The 25,057-nt window shown below is 39.0% G+C and overlaps 1 protein-coding gene across 2 annotated transcripts in view; it reads right to left on the bottom strand.

Moving 5' to 3' along the window:
* The window catches only part of ADGRB3 (adhesion G protein-coupled receptor B3), an 881,695-nt gene that overhangs the window by 8,744 nt on the left and 847,894 nt on the right, over positions 1 to 25,057 (bottom strand). For both annotated transcript variants that reach the window (XM_061427126.1, XM_061427127.1), the window contains 2 exons: positions 20,008 to 20,651; positions 9,028 to 9,063 (listed from right to left, as the gene is read on the bottom strand). In XM_061427126.1, coding sequence (XP_061283110.1) covers positions 9,028 to 9,063; positions 20,008 to 20,651 — 680 coding nt within the window. The remainder of the gene's footprint in view (positions 1 to 9,027; positions 9,064 to 20,007; positions 20,652 to 25,057) is intronic.

The raw sequence follows: 25,057 nt of genomic DNA, 5'->3' as shown, positions 1-25,057 counted from the left end.
ACGGGCTTCATAACTCACCATTTGCTCTTGCAGACTGCGTAGGTATACCATATTCATGTCTGAGCTATGATTTGAACATTTGGTCTATTGTTTTAATTACCAAATATTTTCAAAACTAAGAATTTGTTTTGAAAAAGAAATGCAACTTTGGGGAAAGATTTATAATGCCCAATTTTGTTCTCAAAAGACACATGTGTAGAAAACTTTATCTCCTGGAGAACAAAAAAAGGCAAAAGAAAAATGCAAATGGTATCTTTAACATTTGAAAAAGGCTTGTTCTCTCTTACGCCAACTTTAATTTCTTATATTTAATGAATCTGTGTTTAGGCAATGCTTTGTTTAGCTAATTTTTCTTTTTTCACTAGCCGACTTTAATACGAGAGAAATTCGGCTGTTTTAAGTGTTGCTCTACTGGATTATTTCCACCTCGGCTCCTCTGAGTTCTAGGAGTTTGCTGTTGATGAATCAGGTGGGGAGGATGGGAACATGGCATCATCACTCATGAAAGGAGCATAAACACAGCATGAAGCTGCAGGGTGATTAACTTCTCTTCAGTTCTGGGGAGAATACAAGAAACAGATCTGTAGGATTTACAGAGAAACACTGGGCATACACCACTTGACTAGTGATGGCTGATGCAGATTGCTGTGAGGCGAGGATTTGCAAAAGCAACGCAATGGAGGGATTCTGAGGACCAAGTAGCTGGCAAACAACACCGTACATTCTATCCTGAGGGACACAAATATTCCCAGGCAGCAGCTGGTCCTAAGACACTGTCTAAATTATGGGTCTGAGTCACAATGAGTGCTTTAAAACAAAACAAAACAAAAAAACTATAGTTGTCAGTATATTGACTTCGGCTTGAACTACCATATAGTGCTTTTCCTGATAATGAATCTTATCACACAGTTATTTTGTGTTAGGGTGCAGTAGGAGTGATGTCATAGTAATGACATTTCTCTAAAGAGATTCATTCTGTCAGCTAATACATATTCATGACATCACATACTGAGCTAGACACTGGAGTAACAATACTGTGCAAAATCTGGTAGAGTCGCTGCCCTTTTATAGCTTGCACTATAATGGGGGACACACTTCAATCACATAGTTTAATTAGACTATGGTGAGGAAAAACAAGACATGCTGTTATAGGAGTAAGTGATTGGGGAATTTGCTAAGAGAAATCCAAGTGACTCAGATTCCAAAATATTTACATATTTAATTTTTTTTTTTTAATTTGGCCATGCTACATGGCACGTGGTATCTTAGTTTCCTGACCAGGGATTGAAGCCACATCCCCTGCACTGGAAGCATGGAGTCTTAACCACTGGATGGCCAGGGAAGTCCTACATATTCATTTTTAGGTTAAATTCTCAAATCAGTTATTCCTGCATTTTGTTTGTTTTCTTTCTTCTGTTTTATAAAAGAGAATTCCTACTGCAATTTTTAATCTTATGCCCCAATCCCCTTTCCTCAGGGAGATCATTCCTTTCTGAAGAGGACTCATTCTCTTCTAAGATGGTTGATGTTATTGGTATCACTTGCCCGCTCTGAGGTGGCTCTGTGCTGAGTTGGTCTGGGCTGTCTCTTTCCACTCATGTTTTATCTCATGAGAGGGGTCTGACTTTGTATTGGGAAACTGCCAATCAAGGTCCTGACCATCCCCTCCTGAGAGGTGAATTTTTACCTATCCTTCCAACAAAGTTCTCTTTTGTCTATCAGTCAAAGTCACTCTGTGTCTTGCAACCAGATATCTCTAACAGATAAATCATGTTTAATAAAGCCAAGTCTCAAATATATTCCATGGAAAGGAGGATACTGAGAGGAGTTTTTAAATCATATGCTCTGATGGAATGAGGAGCACCTTTTTCTGAACCGGGTGGATTTTGAAGAGTTGGATGGTTATGACATTCTTGTGTACATGGTGGGCACCAATCTGATGTAACCAAAGAGTAGTTTATGATGTTCTCCAGAAGCTCATAAAACTACTCTGAACAATAAAGCTCAAGGACCCTGAAATGAATATAAAATCAAATGAAAAATTTAGATGCTGAAATCTGGGCCCCTTCCTACCTAGAAAGATAACTGCAAAAACATCCTCAAACCAGATCATCAGCCTAGTTTGAAACTGCCACCTTGTCATGGCCTGAAATCACCATAGCAGTGATGGCCTACTGGTTCCGAGAAGAGTATCACATTATGGTTGCCAAGGGACAGCGCGTGAGTCTCAGTGTGACCTTCCAGGCATGATCATCTTGTTCAAAGATTCAAGTATGTCTTTCCGCTTTTTTAGTGGGGAAAGATCCATTGGACAGCCAGCATCACAGTGAATAGTGGGTGGTTTCTAACCCAGTGATGTTCTGGGATAAAAACTTAAGCTGAAGTTTTAGTTGTCACAGGTGATATGAGATTCACCTATTTGCTTAAATATTTAATTATTTGAAGCAATTACACCTTTGATGATTTTCATTACCTAAATGGAGTTTCATACTTATAAATCTTACTGATCCATTTTGATGGCTCTTTCCGAATTTTGCTTTTTTGCTGTTTTTCTTGGGGTTTTTTGTTTTTTTTTTTCTTTCTGGACTTTTACTGACCTTAGGGTTTATCCATTTTTCATTCTTTTTCATTTCTTTTGCAAAGAAATTGATTTCAGTGACAAAACTGCAACTTAAATAAGTGGAGTATTTAAATAGTCAAATAGATTCTAATTGGCAACACCACATAAAAATCAGTTCCTTCAGTTATAATGCCTGTCAAATATTACAGGCATCTTTTGCAATAAAGACAAATACTAGACAAAGCTCACTTTCACTTAGATTATTATCACTCAGCCTTTTTTCAAAGCTGTGCTGCTATCCCATTCTAAAAGGACCAGCCACCTAACTGCACAAATGTAGTGTCTCCCAAATAGCTTTTTTAATAGGACTTTTATCCTTCATTTATATCTTTGTAACTCAAGGAAGGTAGTCTTTGTGGCCTTTTAATTGTTGAAATTAGGGGGGAATTGATATGCTGTCAAGCACTTTCGTGAAATTTCAGATATTTGAGAAAAATTAGGATGTAAATAAACTTCATGTCTTGAGGTCCTACTATATTCCAGGCAGTCTCCTTGATTAAATGCTTGTCAAAGCTAGTAGTTTTAGATCTGGACAAGCTTGGATTTGGATCTTAGTTCCATGGCTTTCCAGTTGTATGGTAAAAGACAAAAAACTCAAATCTCCTTAAGCCAGAGTTTCAGTTGTCAGAATAACCTTGTAAGATTGCTTTGAAGATTTAAAAAGGGTTCTAAATCACTTATCACTGGAGCACACAGGTAAGAGCCACTTAAGAAAATGTGGCTGTATTATCTTTCCTAATCCTCACAATAACACTGGGAGGTAGTGGTCATTACCTCACTTGACTGATTAGGAGATTTAACTTGAGAGGTCAGTAAAGCTTGCAGCTCACACAGGTGGTGGGAAGCTGAATACCGAATCCAAGTGAATTCTCTCTGCATGCTGCTGTTTTAGGTGGACCCCATGGATTCAGGGAGCATCCTTTATCAGACTATCCAAGTTTGTGATGATGCCATCTCATTTTTCAGATGAAAAGGAGATTAAAACATTGAGGGTGGATGAGAGGGCTTCTGTTGAGAGCTCATGAACTCTGTGGATATCAATCACCCTGCAATGGTCTCATAGCAAGCACTGCAATTTTGGCTTGAAGGCTATTCTGCTCATCTTGTTCTCTGAACATCTTGTGGGCAGTGACTTTGAATCCCTGACACCCAGCACAGTGCTTGGCATTCAGCTGGTGCTCCACAGACAGGTACGGAATAAATTAAATGAATGAGGTGTCATAGACACATAGGTAGACAGACACAGAAGGCCATCACCAACCTCGCCTTCTCTCCTTCTGTTTGAAGGTTTTCTCTTCCAAATTCAGAGTCTAGAATTATAGAGTTGGAATCTCTTTAAGTTTGAATTACAGATAAGATAGGTATTACCACTGCATATATTAATTTTTTAGAAATGGAAGGAAGTGGTTAGAAAAAGTTGGAGAATCTCCCAACTATAAACTTTAGACTATGGGGCTGGGAAATCGTGTGCTGTTAGGAATTAGACACCGCTTGGCCTTATAGAGCTCTTCTGCCATTGTCCATATAATTAGTATAAAATTAGGGTTATTTTTCTTCTTCTTGTTGCTTTGAATGTGAGTCTTTAATTCAGCTCTTGCTGCTGCTGCTAAGTTGCTTCAGTCATGTCCGACTCTGTGACCCCTAGACGGCCGCCCACCAGGCTCCCCCGTCCCTGGGATTCTCCAGGCAAGAACACTGGAGTGGGTTGCCATTTCCCTCTCCAATGCATGCATGCATGCCAAGTCGCTTCAGTTGTGTCTGACTCTGTGCAACCCCATGGACAGCTGCTCTCCAGGCTCCTCTGTCCACAGGATTCTCCAGGCAAGAGTACTGGAGTGGGTTGCCATTAATTCAGCGTGGGCTGTTGAATACTAGTCTGCAGTGGTGTTAAAACTCGTGTGAAGGTAACAACACATACTACAGGTATTAAACTTGATTCTCAAAGTCATATTGTGGGAAGGGGATGATTTAAGTACCTTTCTTTGGTCAGAGTCCCAGTGTACCCATAAGACAGAATCTGTTGACCCTTGAAATGCCTGGCATTACAGTGTCAAATATGTTTCTATCTGAATAAATATGTACCCAGGGCTTAAAAGAAACCAGACAAAAAAATGGAAGAGGTGTGTATATATATACACACACACATATATATACATACATGCATACGTGTGTGTATATATATATACATACATACAAATATATCTGAGTGACAATTGCTGTCACTCAGAGTATACTAGCTACAGATAAATAATTTTGCAACAGTAGTTTAAATTTAGTAAGCTAGAAGAGAAGGATATAGCCAAGTTTTCAGTGCACAAACTTTTCCCCCCAAAATATACTGATTGCATAACAAAAGGCACACACGGCTAGGGGTTGGGTCAAAGCACGAAGGGGTCTTTTGTGAATAAGACATTTGTAAGAAATCATGCTTTCAATTTACAAATTAATATAAATATTTTCTTTTATATCACAGCTTAGCTGTGTTCATAAATGATATAAAATTAGTATAAAATAATATTTTATCTTACTTGACTATGTTCCCCCAAATCGTCCAATAAAATCAAGTGCCCACCAAGACAGGTCACAATTACCCTGGGTCTGTGCTGCCTTGTCCCCTCTGCCAAGTGGGAGAAGCGTGGATTGACTGGGTGTGGGGGCTCACCAGGAACTTCAAAGGAACATTCTAAGGTGAGTTTAAGAGGCTGCATGGTTCCCATGGAAGAATGTGACAAGGTTTATCCCCACATTTTTGCAAGAGAAGATACACAAAAGACACCTCTCTCTATGTATTTTTAACATGGAAATGATAAATATATATATTACAGTTTCAGGAAGGAAGTTTGTATTCCTAAGAATTCTTTGAGCTTTGTCCTCAATCCAAGACAGACAGTTTAAACCACCTGCCAAATATTTTTAATTTCACATAATAAGAGGCACCTTTATCCCCCAAGTATTAAAATACAATTCATCCTAGCTAAATGTCTCCTTGGCTTCCCTGGATGTGTTTGTGGTACTAGCAGAAGCTCAGGCTCAGACCTGCAGAGCTGTCTTTCTTTGGCTTCCTTGCCCTTTGACCTTGACTCTTCAGTGTCCTTTTAGCCTACCACCTCTGCCCTCCTGGGCTTCCCTGGTGGCTCAGAGGGTAAAGCATCTGCCTGCAATGTGGGAGACTCGGGTTCGATCCCCAGGTCAGGAAGATCCCCTGGAGAAGGAAATGGCAGTCCACTCCAGTACCCTTGCTTGGAAAATCCCATGGATGGAGGAGCCTGGTGGGATACAGTCCATGGAATCACAAAGAGTCGCACATGACCAAGCAGATTCACTTCTGCTTTCCAACACCTCTAGGAGGTGGATGCTCATTTCTTCTTTCCTAGTCTAGTCACTCCCTAGTTTATATTTCAGCTTCCTCCCTTACCACACTACCATCTCTCCTTCCTATTACTGCCACATTCATCTTTCCATAGCCCAAATCAGAACTAAAAAAATTCCTCATTAAAAGTAAACAAAACAAAATACAACAGAAAAAACTCAGGGACTTTTAGCAATGAATTAGGTAAAAATTGTTCCTAAGGTATACAAGCCCTTCACTAGATGGTTTATAAACCGCCTCCTCGGTCTGTTCTTGTCTTCCATACGACCCAGGTTACAGTGAATTTTGACGTGCTTCTTGCTCATTAAACATGCAAGGGCAACCTCCACGCCTTTTCCCCCTCTGGGGATTTCTATCTGACATTACTAGCTCCTTGAATTATACATAACATGGTATCTTCGAAGTCTAATGTGGCTATCATCTTTGAGGTGTTGCCTCCACTGTGGTCCATTTTCTATATTGCTCTCTGCTCCAACTCAGATATAGTGTTTGACCATGTTTTATTAAAGTGGATCAGATTAAAAATTCAAATTTTCATCACTCACTCGACAAACACTGGAGGGTTACGTATGCACTGTACCACCTCTCTGCTTAGAATTGGGAATACAAACTCAATAGACAGTTTGGTCACAAAACATAGGGTCAATACTAGAGTAATTTCTGTATACTTTCTAGAAAGTAAGAATCTATATTCCACAATTTTATGACCAGTTTACTTGCCGTGTTCTTTGCTCAATGCTGTCTTGGAGATCGGCACTATGAAACGGCTCCTCCCATGTACGACACTTACCCACAGGGTTTTTGGATATGTGAGTTAAAAGAATGTTGTTATCACGTGTGGATTCTGGGGAGTGAGAGAGGCCTTCACCTGAAGGGAAGATGCTTTTAGGTATCCAGGAGGCAAAGTTTGTCTGGCAGTGGTTTAAATGTCTGAGTTGGCCATTGTGTGGTAAAACTAGCAGGCTCAGGTGGGTGTTATCAGAAAGTTTGACATCAACATTGTTTAATTTATCCAGCCTGAATTAAAACAGGGAGGAGACAACTTGGACTCATCCTCAAGGACTATCCATAGAGAACAGATAGATTGTATTAAAATTTGTCATCATTTAAATGCAGCAACAATTTCTCTGAACACAGTCCATGAAACATCTGTTATATAATTATAGTTGCACATATACTAAGGGGAGTAGTATTAAACCATTCAAATCATGAATCAAAGACATTTTCTGGCAAAACCTGACACCAATAGAAGTCATGCAAGAACCAAAGTAATTAAAGAGCACAAGAAAATATCCAGAGTTGCAGTGTTGCAACTTTTTGTTATCTTTTTGTTATCAGCAGATGTTTTCATAATACCCTGGTTATATGTTGGAATCCAAAGCACAGGAAGAAAGATCAGCTTAAGGAGTCTGTTACCAGTTGCCACAGAGAAAATTTTTAAAAAGAACAGTTTTTCTAATTTTCCAAAGGACACAGATTTCTTTTCAGTGCCGGCAATTACATAACTTTAGTTGGTTGCACTGAGGCTTAATTTTAGATCTAGATTTTTACTGTATTTTATCAGTGATGCCTAGTGGGTTAATCTCACTTCTTCCCTTCCCCCTACTACTAACTAACTGCTTTCAGGAATATGTGTATATACACACACACACACACATATATGTATAAATATATACACACGTATACATATATCAGGAACATATACATATACAGGATGATCCTCTCTTTTGGCTACCTGAAGAATTAATAGGAAAAAACCCTAAAATATCTGTTCCTTAAAAGGTACTAAAGAATCTAAAAGTGAAGAGTTTTGCTTATTTTCTCTTTGAATTTACAATCTTGATACTTATATCTTAAAATTTAGGCTATAATGAAGTATCTGTCCTGTGCCAGTTTAATATTGATGCAATTGAGCCACATCATTACTAAAATGTGCCATATCATCATTGAGGTCAGACTCATCATCACTATTTTGTATCTTGTACAAATTCTACTAAAATATGTCTTTAAAAAATCTAATTCTCCTTAGACTCTATTCAAGGTAAACTCTGGGCTTGCTCACCACTGTAGTAAACAGAAACTTCCATCTCCCTTTTGACACTTGATATGCATTGCTGGGTTACAATATTCATCTACATAAATGAAATGATGGAATTATGAATTTCCATGTTCTGGGAGGCTTCTAAAATTTTAGGATATCAGCTAAGAGTATTAAGTTCTATGTAGGCATCACAACAGTACAAATATGCTGGAAAAATTGATAATGCTTTATATCCAATTATGTCAGCAGGCTATGAATCATATCCAATTATCAAGATGCATAAGTGCATTTTATGTGATGCTCAAACATCATTAATTTTGTGCTTAGCACAAGCTGCTCAAATGGTATGATTTCAGTAATTTCTAGCATCAATATTACAGCATCAATATAAATTCAATGCAAATTGGAAAATGAACATCTTCATCTTGTTTATATCTGTGAAAAAGCATTTACCAAACAGAGGAGCACGTTGAAACAACACTTGCTATTGGAAAAACGAGTCTGGAATGTACCACAGGGAGCCTGAGTCTGGCAAGTCAGTCCCAAGGAAACCTAGCTACCCAGCCAAAGACCCCTCACAGGTGCTCTTCACATCATCACTGAAGTAGAACAAACATGACCATTTTAAATATGAAAAATATTTAGAATATCAAGAAACCAAAATTCCTACTTTCCAACAAACTGAGGGATTTAAACAAATTGACCAGATTCAACTCTCACCATAAACAGCCCACATGTCTTAGCATTATGAAATGGAATCTTTAATTGTATGTAATATCTCAGACTCAGCACACATTTAAAGCAATCAGAACTTACATTTTTTTCTCTAAAACTAGTTATACATTATGGATTTTAATGAAAAACATGACTCCTCGTTTTAATTAAAAAACGTAGAACTCTTACATAGCTGCACAGAGTAATATGCTTAAGTAATTATACACCAATTTCAAATTCAAATAATTAAAGTTAAAACAAAAATAATTCTTAGACACTTACCTCAAAATCAAGGTCTGAATATCGTGATTTTCTTCTCTGTTAGATATTTTTTAAAAAGAGAAAAACCAAAAAAGTTATATTTAGTATTAAAATAAAAATGATTATTTTCAATAAGATAATCCTGTTTTTTTGTGATATAAACACTTCCTTCACAAAAGAATCTCAACATTTTTATGATCTCAAACTATGCCATCCACATTATTCCATTTTCACTTTGGATTTCCTTTAAAATTGGAGAATATAAATTTATAATATATTCCTTATCTTGACCTCAAGTCTTTTTTTTTTTTCAATACAGAGAAATTTTTAAGGGGAAATTCACTTAAAAAGTTCAATCTTGAAGGAGACTTTAGGCCTGCTACAGCAAAACTACTTTACAGACACAAAGGATTCAAAGCTGTGGAGGAAAGGCATCCAGTCATCTCAACACTTTCCAGCCATCACCCCCTCAACCTTCATTTCTACCAAATTCTACCTAACCTTCTGTCTACATGCCAAAATTCTCTATGGGTCTCATCCACAAATTTCTCTGTGCTTGGTAATCTTCCTTGACAGCACAATCTTTCTCAGAGCTAGGCATGAAAGTATTTGCTCTTATTTTTCTTGCCTGCAGATTCCCCACAGACAGAGGAGCCTGACAGGATGCAGTCCATGGGGTTGCAAAGAGCTGTACACAACTGAGCAACTAAGCACAGCACAATAAAACAAGTAGCAGTCTGCACCCCAGTAGAACACAGATGTAGATGTAATACCTCACTATGCCTCAGAATCCGGAGAAGGCAGTGGCACCCCACTCCGGTACCCTTGCCTGGAGAGTCCCATGGACAGAGGAGCCTGGTAGGCTGCAGTCCATGGGGTTGCTAAGAGTTAGACACAACTGAGCGACTTCACTTTCACTTTTCACTTTCATGCATTGGAGAAGGAAATGGCAACCCACTCCGGTGTTCTTGCCTGGAGAATCCCAGGGACGGGGGAGCCTGGTGGGCTGCGTCTATGGGGTCGCACAGAGTCGGACGCGACTGAAGTGACTTAGCAGCAGCAGCCTCAGAATCTGTTAAACACTTCCTGAATCTAGTTACAGATAAATGTCTTGATAAAATCAGGAAACGGTTAAAATGAAATTAATGTGATTATTTAATATTAGTATAGGGCAGGTATTCTTAACATCTTCTCTAAATCATTCACTGAATTCGTAGAATTATTAGGTATAGAAGGAGCTATCTGATAAATATAGACAATGTCCACGAAATTATTGGCGCTCAAAAGTTTCCAATACAGGCTTTTTTTTGTTTGTTTGTTTGAGAAAGTAGGAATGAAAAACAGAGGAAATTAATAAATATTAAAAAGATGAACTATACAGGCAGTAGGGAAGATATATAAAACTTCTTCTGTTTTTTTTTTTTTCTTTCTTTCCTCTTCTCCTATCCAAATAGCTATAGTGTGAAGTTCAATAACCTGAGGGAGTCATGTCCAAGATAATGGAGAGATTCTTGTAACTGTTGAATATTAGGAGAGAAAGAAAGGAACTAATGCAGTTCATTGGAAAATATGACTAAATTTCTGCAGCCAGAGTTAAAATTGTCCCTATAGACCCTGAACCTTCCCTAATCAACTTTCCAAAGCATGTTGCAGTAAACAGAAGGTGATACACCCAAAGAAAGATTATGTTTAAAACAAACAAAAAAAAGGTTTACAAGTTCTGAAATAATTTGATTTTGGTGGAGCTGCTTAAGACTTGAGAATCAAATCCTTCAGTACGGTCAAAGAGAGGCAGAGAAGGAACTGCTTTATTCAAAGGAAAGTCACCCTGCTGACCCCACTCTGCTTCATGTCCCAGTTCTGGGGGCATCCTGGAAGGAGAGGTGTGTGGGGAAAGCCGTGTAACCCAGGCTTCCTTGGCCACCCCCTGCCGCTGTTATCAGCTGCCCATGATGTATGAGCCATGCCGCAGCGCCCTGCATCCTGCTTTGCTCTGAGATGTTAGACCAAAGGTCAGGGCATCCCTCCTGTTCTTGGGCGCTTTGCCTTCTCGGCACTGTGACTCACCAGGACACTTTTGCAACTGTACATTAAGCAAATTTCTTTACTAATACAGCAAAATTCAAGCATGGAAACACTTAGTGTTAAGCAATTACTACAGAACATTAGTCACGCGCTTTGGGTTTCATTTGAAAATTAAATAATGAGACCTGATGGAAAAGGTTCAGTTATCCAGCAAAGAGGCCTGTCCACTGCGTGGGCTGAGGGCTTCTCTGTTGCAAAGATCCTAACAGCCATATGCTGCTCTCTTGTTTCTGAATGCAACGATGTGTTGCCTAAGAACCGGAAATGCGGATGGATACATATTGCTGTAGACCTTAGATTTCAGGCCCAAGATGGGAACCATCCCAAGATGGGAACCCAGAGGAGCAGCAGAGAGGGGTTGTCCCTGTGAGAGCAGGTGCCGGTTATGTGGCTGTGAAATATGGAAAATAAAATGGATATACGCCCATAAATAAGTTTCTCTCTGTTTCATTTCATTAATATCACATTATAATGTAAGGGATTAGGCTAAGAAATGAGCACATGAAGCAGACTTCTCAAAAGATAGTTGGGTGGACGGGGGTAGGTAGGCTGGAAAATCCAGCAGTGAAGACTTGAAATTAAAGAGTTGAAAAAATATGGCAGATTTTTAGAGTCCAAGGGTAATAAAATATGTGTAATATTGACCAAGTGTTTCAACCTTTTATAAAGTGCTTTCACATTAGAACATGCTAGCTGGCCTGCAGGTTGGTTAGGAAAGAATTATGCATTTTCCCGGTTTATGAATGAGGAAAACTGAGGACCGGAGGAGTTCAAATAACCCGCCTGCTTCACCAGGGTAGTAATCGTGTGAGCTAGGATTCCCACTCAGCTCTCTGACCGCAAAATCCTGTGTTTTTTCCTCCACTGTTGCCCAGTGACTATCCCATGGTGCAAGGTTCACAGCCAAGATGGTTCATAACCAAGATTCATGTGATAGTTTGCTGACTTTACCTGGAACTCAGCAAGAATAACATTGTAGGATCCAGTCAACCCCAGGATGACAGCAGGAGCCTGAAATGCTTTGCAAGCCTGAAGCAGAATCAAGCATATGAACTGCTACATGTCAATTATATTTTAAAAGAGAAAAAAGTGATAAAGTGATTCTAACATGGGCTAGTTTATGAGCCAAGATGCAACAACACAGTGGCAGACTTCACTCCACAATGGGTCTCCCGCTGCAAAATCAATTTTATCCTAAGGAAGTATTTGCATTGGAAAATCTGTGATGGAATGGAAGGACCAGAATGTTAACTTCTGTTCTTCACTTCCTCATGATAACACTCACCATCTCTCAGTCTGTTTTGCAGTGCGTGGAAGAATCTTTCAAAGCACTGAAGTCTGTGGAAACTGTGACTGCCTTACATGCTTATTCAAACATACCTCTGAGCTCTCTGAGTGCTACTATAAGGTAGGAAAGTGGTTAGAAATAACCGTTACATGTTTAAAAGATGAGAATCAATAAAGAAAAGTGATCAAGTCAAAACAACTTTTCTGATAAGTTGATAATTGAAGAAATGCTACATATAATTTAAAATAAGTCAGGATGTGGCTGCATGCATACTCAGTCATGTCTTGATTCTTTGCAACAAGATGGCCTGTAGCCTGCCAAACTCCTCTGTCCATGGGATTTTCCAGGAAAGAACACTGGAGTGGGTTCCTATTTCTTACTCCAGGGAATCTTCCCGACCCAGAGATTGAAAAGTCAGGATGGTGCCAACATATTTTATGAAGATAAAAATACCCCTCTCTCTATGGCCCCAAGTTCCCAAATAACTTGATATAATTTATCCTTTTTGCCATAGTAGATGATGTTTCTTCTATGCTCTTTCCTTTTCTTAATTTCCCACTTAGAACTCATCCCAACTTGTATTCTGTCCTCAATATTCCATTAACATTCTTCTTATTGAGGTCTCAGAAGAGATCCATCTGGTCAATTTCCAAGGTTATTTTTCTCTCATCTTACTGGACTCTCAGAAGCTTTTGAGTTAATCACTTCCTCATTAAAGCACTCATTTGTCTCAGCTTTTCCATTTATTTTCTTTTCCTCCCTCTTATGTACTGCAGCTCAGCCAAGTCTCCATCGCTGGCTCTTTCTCATCACCCTGCTTTTAAATGTTGAGTTGCATAGTTGTCTTTTTTTCACATATTCTCTTTTGGATGAACTCATCCACTCCCATGGTTTTAAATACCATCTCTTAAGTTGCAAACACCTTTATTCCCATGTCTTCCCATCACAGGAAATGTTGCGTATCTAGTTCGTTGAGTGACGCTCTTTGGCATCACTGTTCATCCACCAGCAGTGCCATCTGTTCATCATGTGAACACAAAACACATCTTGATCTGCCCAATCTTCTCCACCTCTGCTTCTCCTCCATAGTCAAAGGCATCCTTATCTCTCATCTGGATGACCTCAGTGGTCTTCTAACTGTCCTCCAATTTTCTGTTCTACACCTTCTGCCATTGCCACTGGATCCTAATCCTCTCTTCCACACTATCAAAGTGATAGATGAATGGATGGAGAAATGACCATGACAAATGCTTATCTGTCTCATTTGCTTCTCTTCTTTTACAAGGCTCTAAAAAGTCTCGTCCCTTCTTCCTACTCCAACTCTATAAGAAGCTTGCCCCTCACTTCACAAGTCTTCTAACCCTATGGGATTTCTTTGGAGGGAATTATGCTGAAGCTGAAACTCCAGTACTTTGGCCACCTCATGCAAAGAGTTGACTCATTGGAAAAGACTCTGATGCTGGGAGGGATTGGGGGCAGGCAGAGAAGGGGATGACAGAGGATGAGATGGCATCACTGACTCGATGGACGTGAGTCTGAGTGAACTCCGGGAGTTGGTGATGGACAGGGAGGCCTGGTGTGCTGCGACTCATGGGGTCGCAAAGAGTCAGACACGACTGAGCGACTGAACTGAACTTAACCCTATGAGAACATTCCAAGCTCTTTCCTACCTCAGAGCCTCTTCACTTGCAGTTTCTTTTTCTTGAAACATCACCTGATCCCTTAGCACCTCACAAACCATGTTCCTTCTTAACTTCACTTTTCAATGGAGGTTTGGAAGTCTTCTCAGGTCTCCTCATCTAAAGAAGCCTCTCTCTCACATATTCCACAGTTATTGCCCAGCACAACACACTTTCAGATTATTCATTTGTTAACAGTTCACCTTCTATCTCTTCCATAGGGTTTATTCACCAAAGGGGCAGGATCCACATCTGTTTTGACCACTTTTATATCTCAAGCACCTTAGCCTAGAGCCTGGCACAGTAGTAGACATTCACAAAATTAGCTGAAAGATTGAAGGAGCTACACTATGGAAGCCAAACAAATTCAAAACAATGTGACTTGTTTTTCTGGTTTTATTTTTCCCAGGAAGACTCCAGGAGAATTTGTATAAGCTGGTGGACTATATACACAAAGAAAACCATTTTGAATAGATCAGCTGACAGCCAAGTGGATCAAGACCATTTAGAGGAATGCAGGCCTATCACTAATAGAAGGAAACATTCTTTAGGATGAACTCTGAGTAAGAAAATGCCCACCAATATGGGGCTACTCAGGGGAATAGGATGTGCACAGAGGTGTCTCTGCACAGTGAAGTCTTGTAGAATGATAAATAATTTCTCAAAGGGAATACTTCATTGTCTGTGTCTTTGCAGATTAAGCTGGACAAGATCCTAGAAGATTCACAGTGAGGAATAAATTCCATGGACTAATAAATGCCAATATGAGTGCCATTAAAAGTTTCCATTACAAACTGAGCAATGAACTCACTCAAGTGAGAAAGCTTTGATGTCATATCCATTCAAAATATCTGAGTAAATGAAACTTGAGAATCATTCATTTTGAAAAATGACTTATTAGAGCTAACTTTGCTTGCCTAACTTTGTGTGCCTGCATAAAAGACAAAATCCCCTAACCCAGCAGCAAAAACAAAACACTGAAGAAGGAAAAGGCTTTCTTTCACCACAGCTACATGAGGGAAAAAAGTTTACATAATAAAAAGATGCTTCTGCCCAATGGTCAGTTCTATAATTGTTTCTGTTAGTGACGGAGTCTCTAGTTCCCAAGCATGGCCATAATACTTTGTCTAATATCTTGAATATTGACTTAATTATAGCAATCAAGTTTCTGCAGCAATATTCAAGGTATAATGGTAATCAAATAATAATCACACCACCTTACATCTAAAGTGCTCTTTACAATTTTCAAAGGATTTTTCACACACATTATCCAATTTGATGTTCACCGCAGCCATAAGGGAGGCACCTGTGATGTGACATTATAGCTAAAATGTTTTACCTTTCAAAGCCATTATATTGAGATCTCCAGAATTCATGTCCAGAGGAAAATTGGCATATAAAAAGTTAGCACAGAATGCTGTCCCTTTTTATGCACTTAGAAACAGAGAGAGATTTGGCTGAGCGTGTTTTGAGATACATCGTTAAATTTATACCTGAATACTCAGAAAACCTGGAGCAGCAAAACTTTGTTTAAAACAGCAATTGTGCGATTGACTATCTAATTCTGTTTAGTTACAAGAAAAGCTTAGGCTAGATATGTCAGGAGAATAAGAGAAACCACTTAAGTGCTGACACTGGAGCAAAGCGTTTCACAGGAATCCAAGTGATGGAGGAGCCGAGAAGCCACATAAGGGGCCACAGAGGAACGCAGGGATTCACAGGAGAAGAAGCTAGTGCTCCCCTCCCACAGGGACAGACAAGGGAGATGGCACAGCGACCTGACCCCGGGGGCTGCGGCATCTAGCCAAGGCTGGAGGCACCACAGAACTGCAGATAAAGACGCAGGTGCTGCCCAAAGCAGAGCGAGGAGAAACACCTTGGCTTCCCTGTTCTGACCAGCCCCCAGCCTCACAGTGTTTCCTCGTGGCCAGCCCTCTCACCTAGCCAGAAGCCTGCATCAACCCCCAAGAGACCCAGGGGCACGGGGGTCTCTTGACTTGGAGCCACATCCAAGTTGAGAAGACTTTTGAGTGAGGAAATATGTCCTATTTAGATATACCAGCTACCAGACACAGAGTAAAGAGTGGTGTGGCCATGAGTCCAGACAAATACTGACCTATCTTCTTATACTGATATATCTATAATTAAAAAAAATAAGTAAGTGGAACCACAGCCCAAGGTTTAAACTATATCTCACAGTCCTCAGTGGCTTGAGAATACAGATCCTCCTTTTCCCTCACTTGCTTCACAGGGTCTTGTAGTTGTCTATATACACACCATTCACTCGACACATTTTGTTCCTTAACTGAAAGGAAAGGACTTAAATCCTAATAACAACCTCATCTTTCTTAGCTTTAAGGAAAGCAACTAGATGATATCCAGGCCTGAAGCCATCATGAGAAATTCTACCATGGGCATATTGCAATGAATCCATAATTGTGGAAATCTAAAAATTTTCAGACTTGCTTAACAAGTCCATTCTGGGAATGGATACAGTTTGGAAAATGGCAGCAAACATATTTCGTGAAAGAAAGAAACCAGAGAGTATTAAGAGGGGAGAGAAGTTGGATGTACTTTTATGCCAAAAACAAAAGAGAACGAAAAACACAACTTGATGCATTTATGAAACTTTCTACACGGAATAATTGGGGGTTAGCTGCACAGGCTCCCCCGGAGGTCGGAGCCTGTTCTGCGGGCACAGTCTTGGGGTTGGGGAGCCGCCCTCTCGCTTTGGTGCCTCCTGCTTACTTGAATAAACACTTCCACCCACTCTTTGGCTTTGTTTTCTCTCCTTTGCCTCTTGCTGTTCCTCGCCTGCACTTTTCCTCAGCAACACTGTATTCTGTGCAGCACTGGCAGCTTTCACCCTCTTCTTTCTTCCCCCCACCACTTCCCACCTCGGCAAATTGCGAACACCCACTCCTCTGGAGGCGACTTTCTGAATCACTGTGAACATCTTTTCATGACACCCTTGAGAAGCTCAAGTGGCATCTGGCTGTCCTCTGCTGCCCCAGCTTCCTGGGCAAGAGGCCCCTGCGGCTGGGCCCTCCTTTCTCACTCCAGGAAGACTCAGACTGCGCCAGGGCCTCATGTCAGCCAGAGGGCCACTCCCTTCTGTCTTCCTACGCTCTTCCAGGTCTCAAGACACCTCCTGGCTACTGCTGCTCCCCACGCTCCATGTTGATGCTCTAGGCATCTTTCTGCTTCTCCTGTAGTGTCAGAATATCATCTTCCCTGATGGTTGGCTACAGACATTGTGGCAGTTAACCACTCACTCTGCCCACAGAGGAAGTCACACCAGACTGGACCTTCAAGGCCATAGTCCTGCTCCCAGACTTGGCTAGCTGTACACATCTACGCTTCATCCATTCCATGTCATTATTCCATATGACCAAGTGTCTGACCTGGGTTAAATGAACTTTATAAAGTGATTCTCATGTTAACATTCAGGCACATGACTGTCTCTTTGAGTCAGTGTAAAATTGGTGAGGATAGAAAGATTCAGGTCCTAAACTCTCTGTGCACTTGCATGGTAACCTTGAACAAATGACTTTACTTCAAGGATTAGAAAAACTTATGCATTGTACAGAGGTGTTGTGAAGATTAACTAATTCGTATTTTAAGGTGATTTGATGATCAGCTAATGAAAGATGCTATATAAATGCTAATTTTATTATTCATTCCCACATCTATATATTCAGCTGCCTCCTAAAATGGTCACCCTAAGCAATTACTCACTATTAAACTCTTTGAAAGAATGAAAATGAAAAACTGAATTTTCGTTCTGAATCCTGAATTTTCTTCCTTTTCAAGATGTGAGCCTTGTGATTTCTAAGTCATTTAAATGCAGAGCTTTTGGCTGAATCATACTTATACATGATGCTTATATTTAATACAGAGATTTGGAAAAATTACCATGGAACAAAGCAGCACTTGGAAATCCAGTCTATTGTTCAAGCATACACAATCTATACAATATCAAACCCAGAAAGGTTTTTAGACATAAAACATTTTTAGAACAAGCAAAATATTTTAATGTTTCCATTCTAATCCCTCTAGCACATTTTAAAGAGTCATTCTATGTAGAAAAACCTCATATGGTCATTATGATTATTTATGGTGTTATGTTCTTATATTCATAATCACTGAAATTCTTTGAGAAACTTTTCTGACTTTGAATAAATGTTATGTAGTTTGTGTTTACGTGGTCATTATTGTCATAGACCTGCGACTGTCGGGGATATGCAAGTTAGAGACAGACACAGTAGCCCTTCTGCTAGTTCAGAATGATGGCCTGTTTTTGTCTTGAGGGAGCTCCAGCCACTCAGGACTCAACTTGGACTCACTGCCCCTATGCCTATGGTTCCAAGGAATGATTTTCCTCAGAAACTGTCTTTTGTTTAACACTGATTTAGAATTTAGGGATTTATCCTAGATCTTGTCTGCATGCCTATTTTGGTCTAGAATTCCCTCAACTCAGTTGGGAAGAACCTCAAAATTATACCACACAAGTTACTATAAACTTTCAGGATCTCTCTTCATCTTGACATAGTACAAGGCACAGCTTTGTGGGGAGAAGGGAGGGGTAATTTGCTCTGGGCACTTTTGAACACTAGAACCTAAGATTATCAGCAAACATCTGATAGAAAGAGCAGGCAACCAATTATAACGTATTGTGAGATAATCTGTTATGTTAAAACAATTGGAAATGCATATAAAATAAGGCATGTATTGCACTGTATATTGAACATACGCAATATATCAGTAATGTTGTTGTTGTTGTTTAGTTGCTAAGTCATAACCAACTCCTTTGTGACACTGTGGACTGCAGCCCACCAGACTCCTCTGTTCGTGGCAAGAATACAGGAGTGGGTCGCCATTTCCTTCTCCAGGAGATCTTTCTGACCCAAGGAATAAACTTATGTCTCCTGCACTGCAGGTGTATTCTTTACCACTGAGCCACCAGGGAAGCCCATATCAATAGTGGGTTTATAGAAAAATTTCAAGGTAAAGAATATAAAAGTCACATACAAAATAGCAACAGGGTGTCTATCAAAGACTATTATACATGAGTTGTCTTATTTGACTTAGATATTACTTGATTAATTGTTATAAAATATGAGCAATATTGATACCTGTTGACTACTCTTTGCAACACTTTGTGGGTAAGAAAGAAGCTGAGGGGAGCTTGCTTTATTGCAAAAGTCATGTGGTTGGACCTCAGGGTCCTGTCTCTTGGCCTGCTTAATTTATATGCCTCCCAAGAGTTCACAATTTAAGACCAAAACATTTAGTGGTCATAATTCTTCAAGAGCTAAAAGCAATATACTTATTCTGAAAGATATCAATCTATGGTAATCATACGTTTATAATAATCGGTGTAATGGTAGACCTCATTGAGACATTCCAATTTTGTTATTTCAAGAGCTGCCCTCACACAAAAAGTCCAGACCTTGGTTAAAGTCTTCAATGTCATCCAGAAACTACTTTAACCATCAAAAACCTCTGGTACCTGAGAAACATCAGGAGGATCTTCTGTTTGTTCAGGAATGCTCTTATTGGTTCCCATTATGACAAAATTATTACATGTAAGTATCTTTTTTAAAATAAAGAGGGTTTCTTTAAAAAATATAGTCTTGAGAAAGGGGATTCTGATGCTCTACTGGAAAAAAACAGAATTTTAATCCCAACATAGCAATATAAACGCGCAAAAGCTAAAGCTAAGGGTGCTGCACTTCTCCCCAGTGCAGTGCCCCGTGACTCAGTTTATCTAGCTATCTATATCTCTCATCTATCAGTCAGTCTATCTACCAGTCTCTCTATTGCTCTATCAATCTATTTATTGATCTGTCTACTTATTTATCTATCAGTCTATGAATCTATCAGTCAGACTGTCTATTAGTCTATCTGTCTTTCAAATATTAAGGGAAGACTTGGTCCATTGCTTACTTCTAAAGAACTCATCGATATCGTTGATCCAGTTTCACTTCTTGATAATCCTGCATTTTCATCCAACTCAGAGGCCATGAAGTTCTTCACAGCTGTGCGAGGCTCAAAGGGCAAATTCTGCATATGTTCCTGGGGTGCGAGATGTTGCTCTAAGTTCATATTGAACTGGTCCATGACAGGAGGATTCATGTTGAATTCAGGATTCACTTTGTAGTGCAATAACCTTTCGTGGGGCAGGGTTTCCATGCCGATATTCATTTTGCTTTCTTCTTTCATTGATGGCTGGGTATTTACAGAACTTCTGGGCATCACAATATAGTCACTCTCCATCATTCTCTCTTGAGGATGGACGATGTCCATATCCGCCCCTCTCAAATTATCATCCGTACATAAGTACACAGTTCTCCGCAATTCACTGTTCTCTTTTTTCAAACATTGATTGCCTAGCTCATTCATACCCATGGGCATGTGTAGACCTGTGGGCTGCTGAATAATGACTTTGGAAATGACGTTTCCAGGCAATGTTGAATAGCTAAGTGCTTCAGTGTTTGTTCCTTTTTCTTCTTCATCATCATTCAGAGAAATCCTGGAAAGGGTGCCTGTTATTGTTGCTGCTCGGCAGGGACCAATATCCTTATGAAGAACTGTGAATCAGAACATAAAAGCAATAAAAGAAAGTTAATGCATGCTTATCGTTTATTATTATATTCTGTTGTTCCTTGTTTTACTAAACATTTTCCTTAATAAAATAAAAATTATCAAAAATTACATTTCTATTTTTTGTACCTGGTCCAGATAACTGAATCTTTCTATATTGATTCTGATATGCTCTGATTCTGATATGATAGATCTCAGGTGGCTAAAGCATATCTGAAAACTGATAAAAAGATTTGCAAAAATCTCAGTGCCCTAACCTTAAATAACTCTGCCTTACTTTCACAGGAAAGGAAGGTTCCCTGAGAAATTTTCTCCATCAGTGTACTGCAAAGGGCTTTATAAAATTATGGATATATTCACAAGAGTTTGACTTTTTCTTAAAGGGTTCCCCTCTGCAGTATTCTACAAGTTCTACTCATTAAAATACTTCTTGAAAGAGGTAATCAATGAGAATTTCATCCCACGTTGTCAGAAATACCTTCAAAATTTATGCATGTTGAAAACTAAGGAGTATTTATCTATGAAGTCCGTATGGTCAAGTAGATACAGGGTTCAAATGTATTTATCATTTTCAGTCCCATGAAAAGCAAGGTCTTTTCTTTTTACAAGATCAATTCATCCATATGCTCCAATGCTCATGAGTGGGTATTAAAAGTGCCAACTGACTTTAAGCAGAAAAAACTGTATGAGTCTCTAAAACTTCCAGTTTAAGACTGTGAAATACTGGCTTTGAAAAGTTAAAAATGCACAATAGCTTGTAGCAAGAAAGAGAACAAAATGAAAACATAAACCACATCAAAGAAAAAACCATCAACAGAATAGTTCAGAATTATTTATTAAAATATATTTTAGTTTCTCATTTCTGCCTCTCTATAAAGAAGGAAGCCATACTTTATGTGTCGTGGAGGCAGAATGACTTGAAGCCTGCTTAGTTGTGAACAGCTGTCAGTTTCAAAGTCTAAGAGAATGACATTCTGAAGAAATATTCTTGGTGATGGTCGTGTTGAAAACAGACAGACCAGCTCTGTGTGCTCATTGGTACAACAGGGGCTCCCAGCGCTGCCTTATCAACAGGCAGAGCCCTTTTCACTGATTGCTTTGTTAGGCATGGAGAAGGCAGTGGCACCCCACTCCAGTGCTCTTGCCTGGAAAATCCCATGGACAGAGGAGCCTGGTGGGCTGCAGTCCATGGGGTCGCTAGGAGTCAGACACGACTGAGCGACTTCACTTTGACTTTTCACTTTCATGCATTGGAGAAGGAAATGGCAACCCACTCCAGTGTTCTTGCCTGGAGAATCCCAGGGACAGAGGAGCCTGGTGGGCTGCCGTCTATGGGGTCACACAGAGTCGGACACGACTGAAGCGACTTAGCAGCAACTAAAGTATTTGGTTTATTGTCTCCTTGTGAGAAGTCTCAGACATATTCAGGGTTACCCATCATTATCAAGTTTTCAAATAGCATCTTAATTGTTATGCATTAAAGCAAGGGTTGAAAATAGAAAATTCTGAATGTCTTTCCCTATCACAAAGAAGAGACGCTTTCAAATTATTTCAAGACAGGTATCATTCACGTAATATCTCTTATCTTAGAGTTACTGTATTTAATTTTGCACTAGGTTTCTCTCTCTTTTAATATATTAAAGATGTTATTCAATTATAGTCCAATAAAAGTTTTTTTAAAAGAGCAGAAAAAAAGCAAAAAACAAAACAAACAAAGATATTAAATCTACTCTACATCGCATATTTTTATTAATCCATAATTTGGTGTGACTTTTTATATTTAACTATTCTATTTAAGAATTAGAATAATTCCATTAAAAAATTATTTCCAAACATCTTAATGTAAGGAATTGGGATTGTCAGGAGCAATTTACATAAAAATATTCAGAGATAAACTATGTTAAATTAATGCATTTAGTAATATTCCAAAAAGTAGCCCTTAAAATAATTCCAAATTCTGGCAAGAATCTTTAAATCTTAAACTGTAAGCAAATATTAATCCAAAATTTATAGCAATATAATTTAAAGGCTAGTTATGGGGACCTATTATATTTTATTAAGTACATATAGATAAGTTTTTACTTCTGTGATATATCATAAACTACAATTAAATCTTGGTACTGGATATTGATTGCATAATCTGCATTTCCCTGGTGTCTCAGTAAAGAATCTGCCTGCAGTCAAGGATACCCAGGTTCAATCCCTGGGTCAGGAAGATCTCCTGGAAAAGGAAATGGCAATCCACTCCAGTATTCCTGCCTAGGAAATCCCATGGACAGAGGAGCCAGGTGGGCTACACTCCATGGGGTCACAAAGAGTTGGACACAACTGAGTGACTAACACTTTCAATTTCAATCTGCATTTGTATAACATATATTTAGTTTGTATAAATATAATTTGTAGTTGTAGTAGCACACTTTTATCAGTGCAGTGATACAGCCATCTTTACTGAAAATTTGTATATCAAATATTTGGGGAAATACAATTCATCTTATGAAGCAGTGTTGACTCTATATGAGAAATGTAACTATTCCTTTGACATGCTCAAAATGTAGATATCCAAATTTTGAACACACAACATAAACAAATCGACACCACCTACACATACAGACACGATGTTGAAGTGATGAGACTTTTGAGAGAAATAAATCAAGTAGTGAAAGGCAAAATGCAAACAAAACCAAAACAAAGCAAAAAGCACTTGAATATTTTGCATAATCAGATATGCGCCACTCTCTGGGAAAGGAAATTTCAACAAAACTTGGAGAAAGATTACTCAGAGACCAGGAATTGAGGCTTTGACACTGAATATACAACGTGGAAGGAAATCTTCAGAAAAGCACAAGAGCAAGTTCTTGATAAGCTCAGCTAAAAAAGGGCACAGACCGAAAGTGAAAACATTAAAAGATTTTTTTTCTAATAAAATAATGGTACTGGCCTAATATTAAGAATACTAAATCTCTGGATGCAATGAATCTGGGGAAATGCATATTTTAACAAAAGAGAACAAGATGAGTATCATTCCTTTATTTGTAAAGTTTGGAAGAAGACTTATTTAGAAGGCATTCTTATCAAAGTTTCAATGGCCAAAAAATTTCAAATGGATAGAATGGTAACTTATAACTAGTAAGATAATAGCAAATAGAGATAAATGCAAAGGCTAGTTTTTCTTTAAGGGAAAAAGAAAAAAAGCAGAACCTTTACATAATCATAGCCTAGGAAATCCCTGACAGCTACTACAAAAAGTCTTGGGATTATTATTTTACCAGCTGCTATGAAATCAGATGTGAATGTACACAACATTAATATAAGGAAAAGAGCCAACTGTGATAAGTGCTGGCTAAAATGGGCACCATACTTAAAATTTGGGTACCATAATTTTAAATGACTGACCCCAGGGGGCACGATGTCTGCCTGGGAGGATGCTGAGCAATGAGTGAAGGAACACAGTTTGCTTAATCTTAAAAAAAAAAAAAAAAAAAAAGACCGGGATTGGGCTAAATAGTATTTGCTTTCAAATATCTGGATGAAGGTTATGTGGATATTCACTGTTATTCTCAAAGGTGCCATTAGAACAAATGAACAAAAAATAAAAGAAAGTATATTTTTTCCCAGTATAAAGAGGCATTATTCATCTGCTTTTGGTGGTATTCACAGGCTGTATATTTCCACCCTGCTTATTTAACTTCTATGCAGAGTACATCATGAGAAATGCTGGGCTGGATGAAGCACAAGCTGGAATCAAGATTGCTGGGAGAAATATCAATAACCTCAGATATGCAGATGATGCCCCCTTTATGGCAGAAAGTGAAGAATTAAAGAGCCTCTTGGTGAAAGTGAAAGAGGAAAGTGAAAAAGTTGGCTTAAAGCTCAACATTCAGAAAACTAAGATCATGGCATCTGGTCCCATCACTTCATGGGAAACAGATGGAGAAACAGTGCAAACAGTGTCAGACTTTATTTTTTTGGGCTCCAAAATCACTGCAGATGGTGACTGCAGCCATGAACTAGAAAGATGCTTACTCCTTGGAAGGAAATTTATGACTGACCTAGACAGCATGTTAAAAAGCAAAGACATTACTTTGCAAACAAAGGTCCATCTAGTCAAAGCTATGGTTTTTCCAGTAGTCATGTATGGATGTGAGAGTTGGACTATATAGAAAGCTGAGGAGTGAAGATTTGATGCTTTTGAACTGTGGTGTTGCAGAAGACTCTTGAGAGTCCCTTGGACAGCAAGGAGATCCAACAAGTCCATTCTAAAGGAGATCAGTCCTGAATGTTCATTGGAAGGACTGATGAAGCTGAAACTCCAGTACTTTGCCCACCTGATGCGAAGAACTGACTCACTGGAAAGGACCTTGATGCTGGGAAAGATTGAAAGCAGAAGAAGGGG

This window comes from Bos javanicus, chromosome 9, assembly GCF_032452875.1.
Source record: "Bos javanicus breed banteng chromosome 9, ARS-OSU_banteng_1.0, whole genome shotgun sequence".
In the NCBI taxonomy this organism is placed as follows: Eukaryota; Metazoa; Chordata; class Mammalia; order Artiodactyla; family Bovidae; genus Bos; species Bos javanicus.
This window is presented reverse-complemented; position numbering and strand designations above follow the sequence as displayed.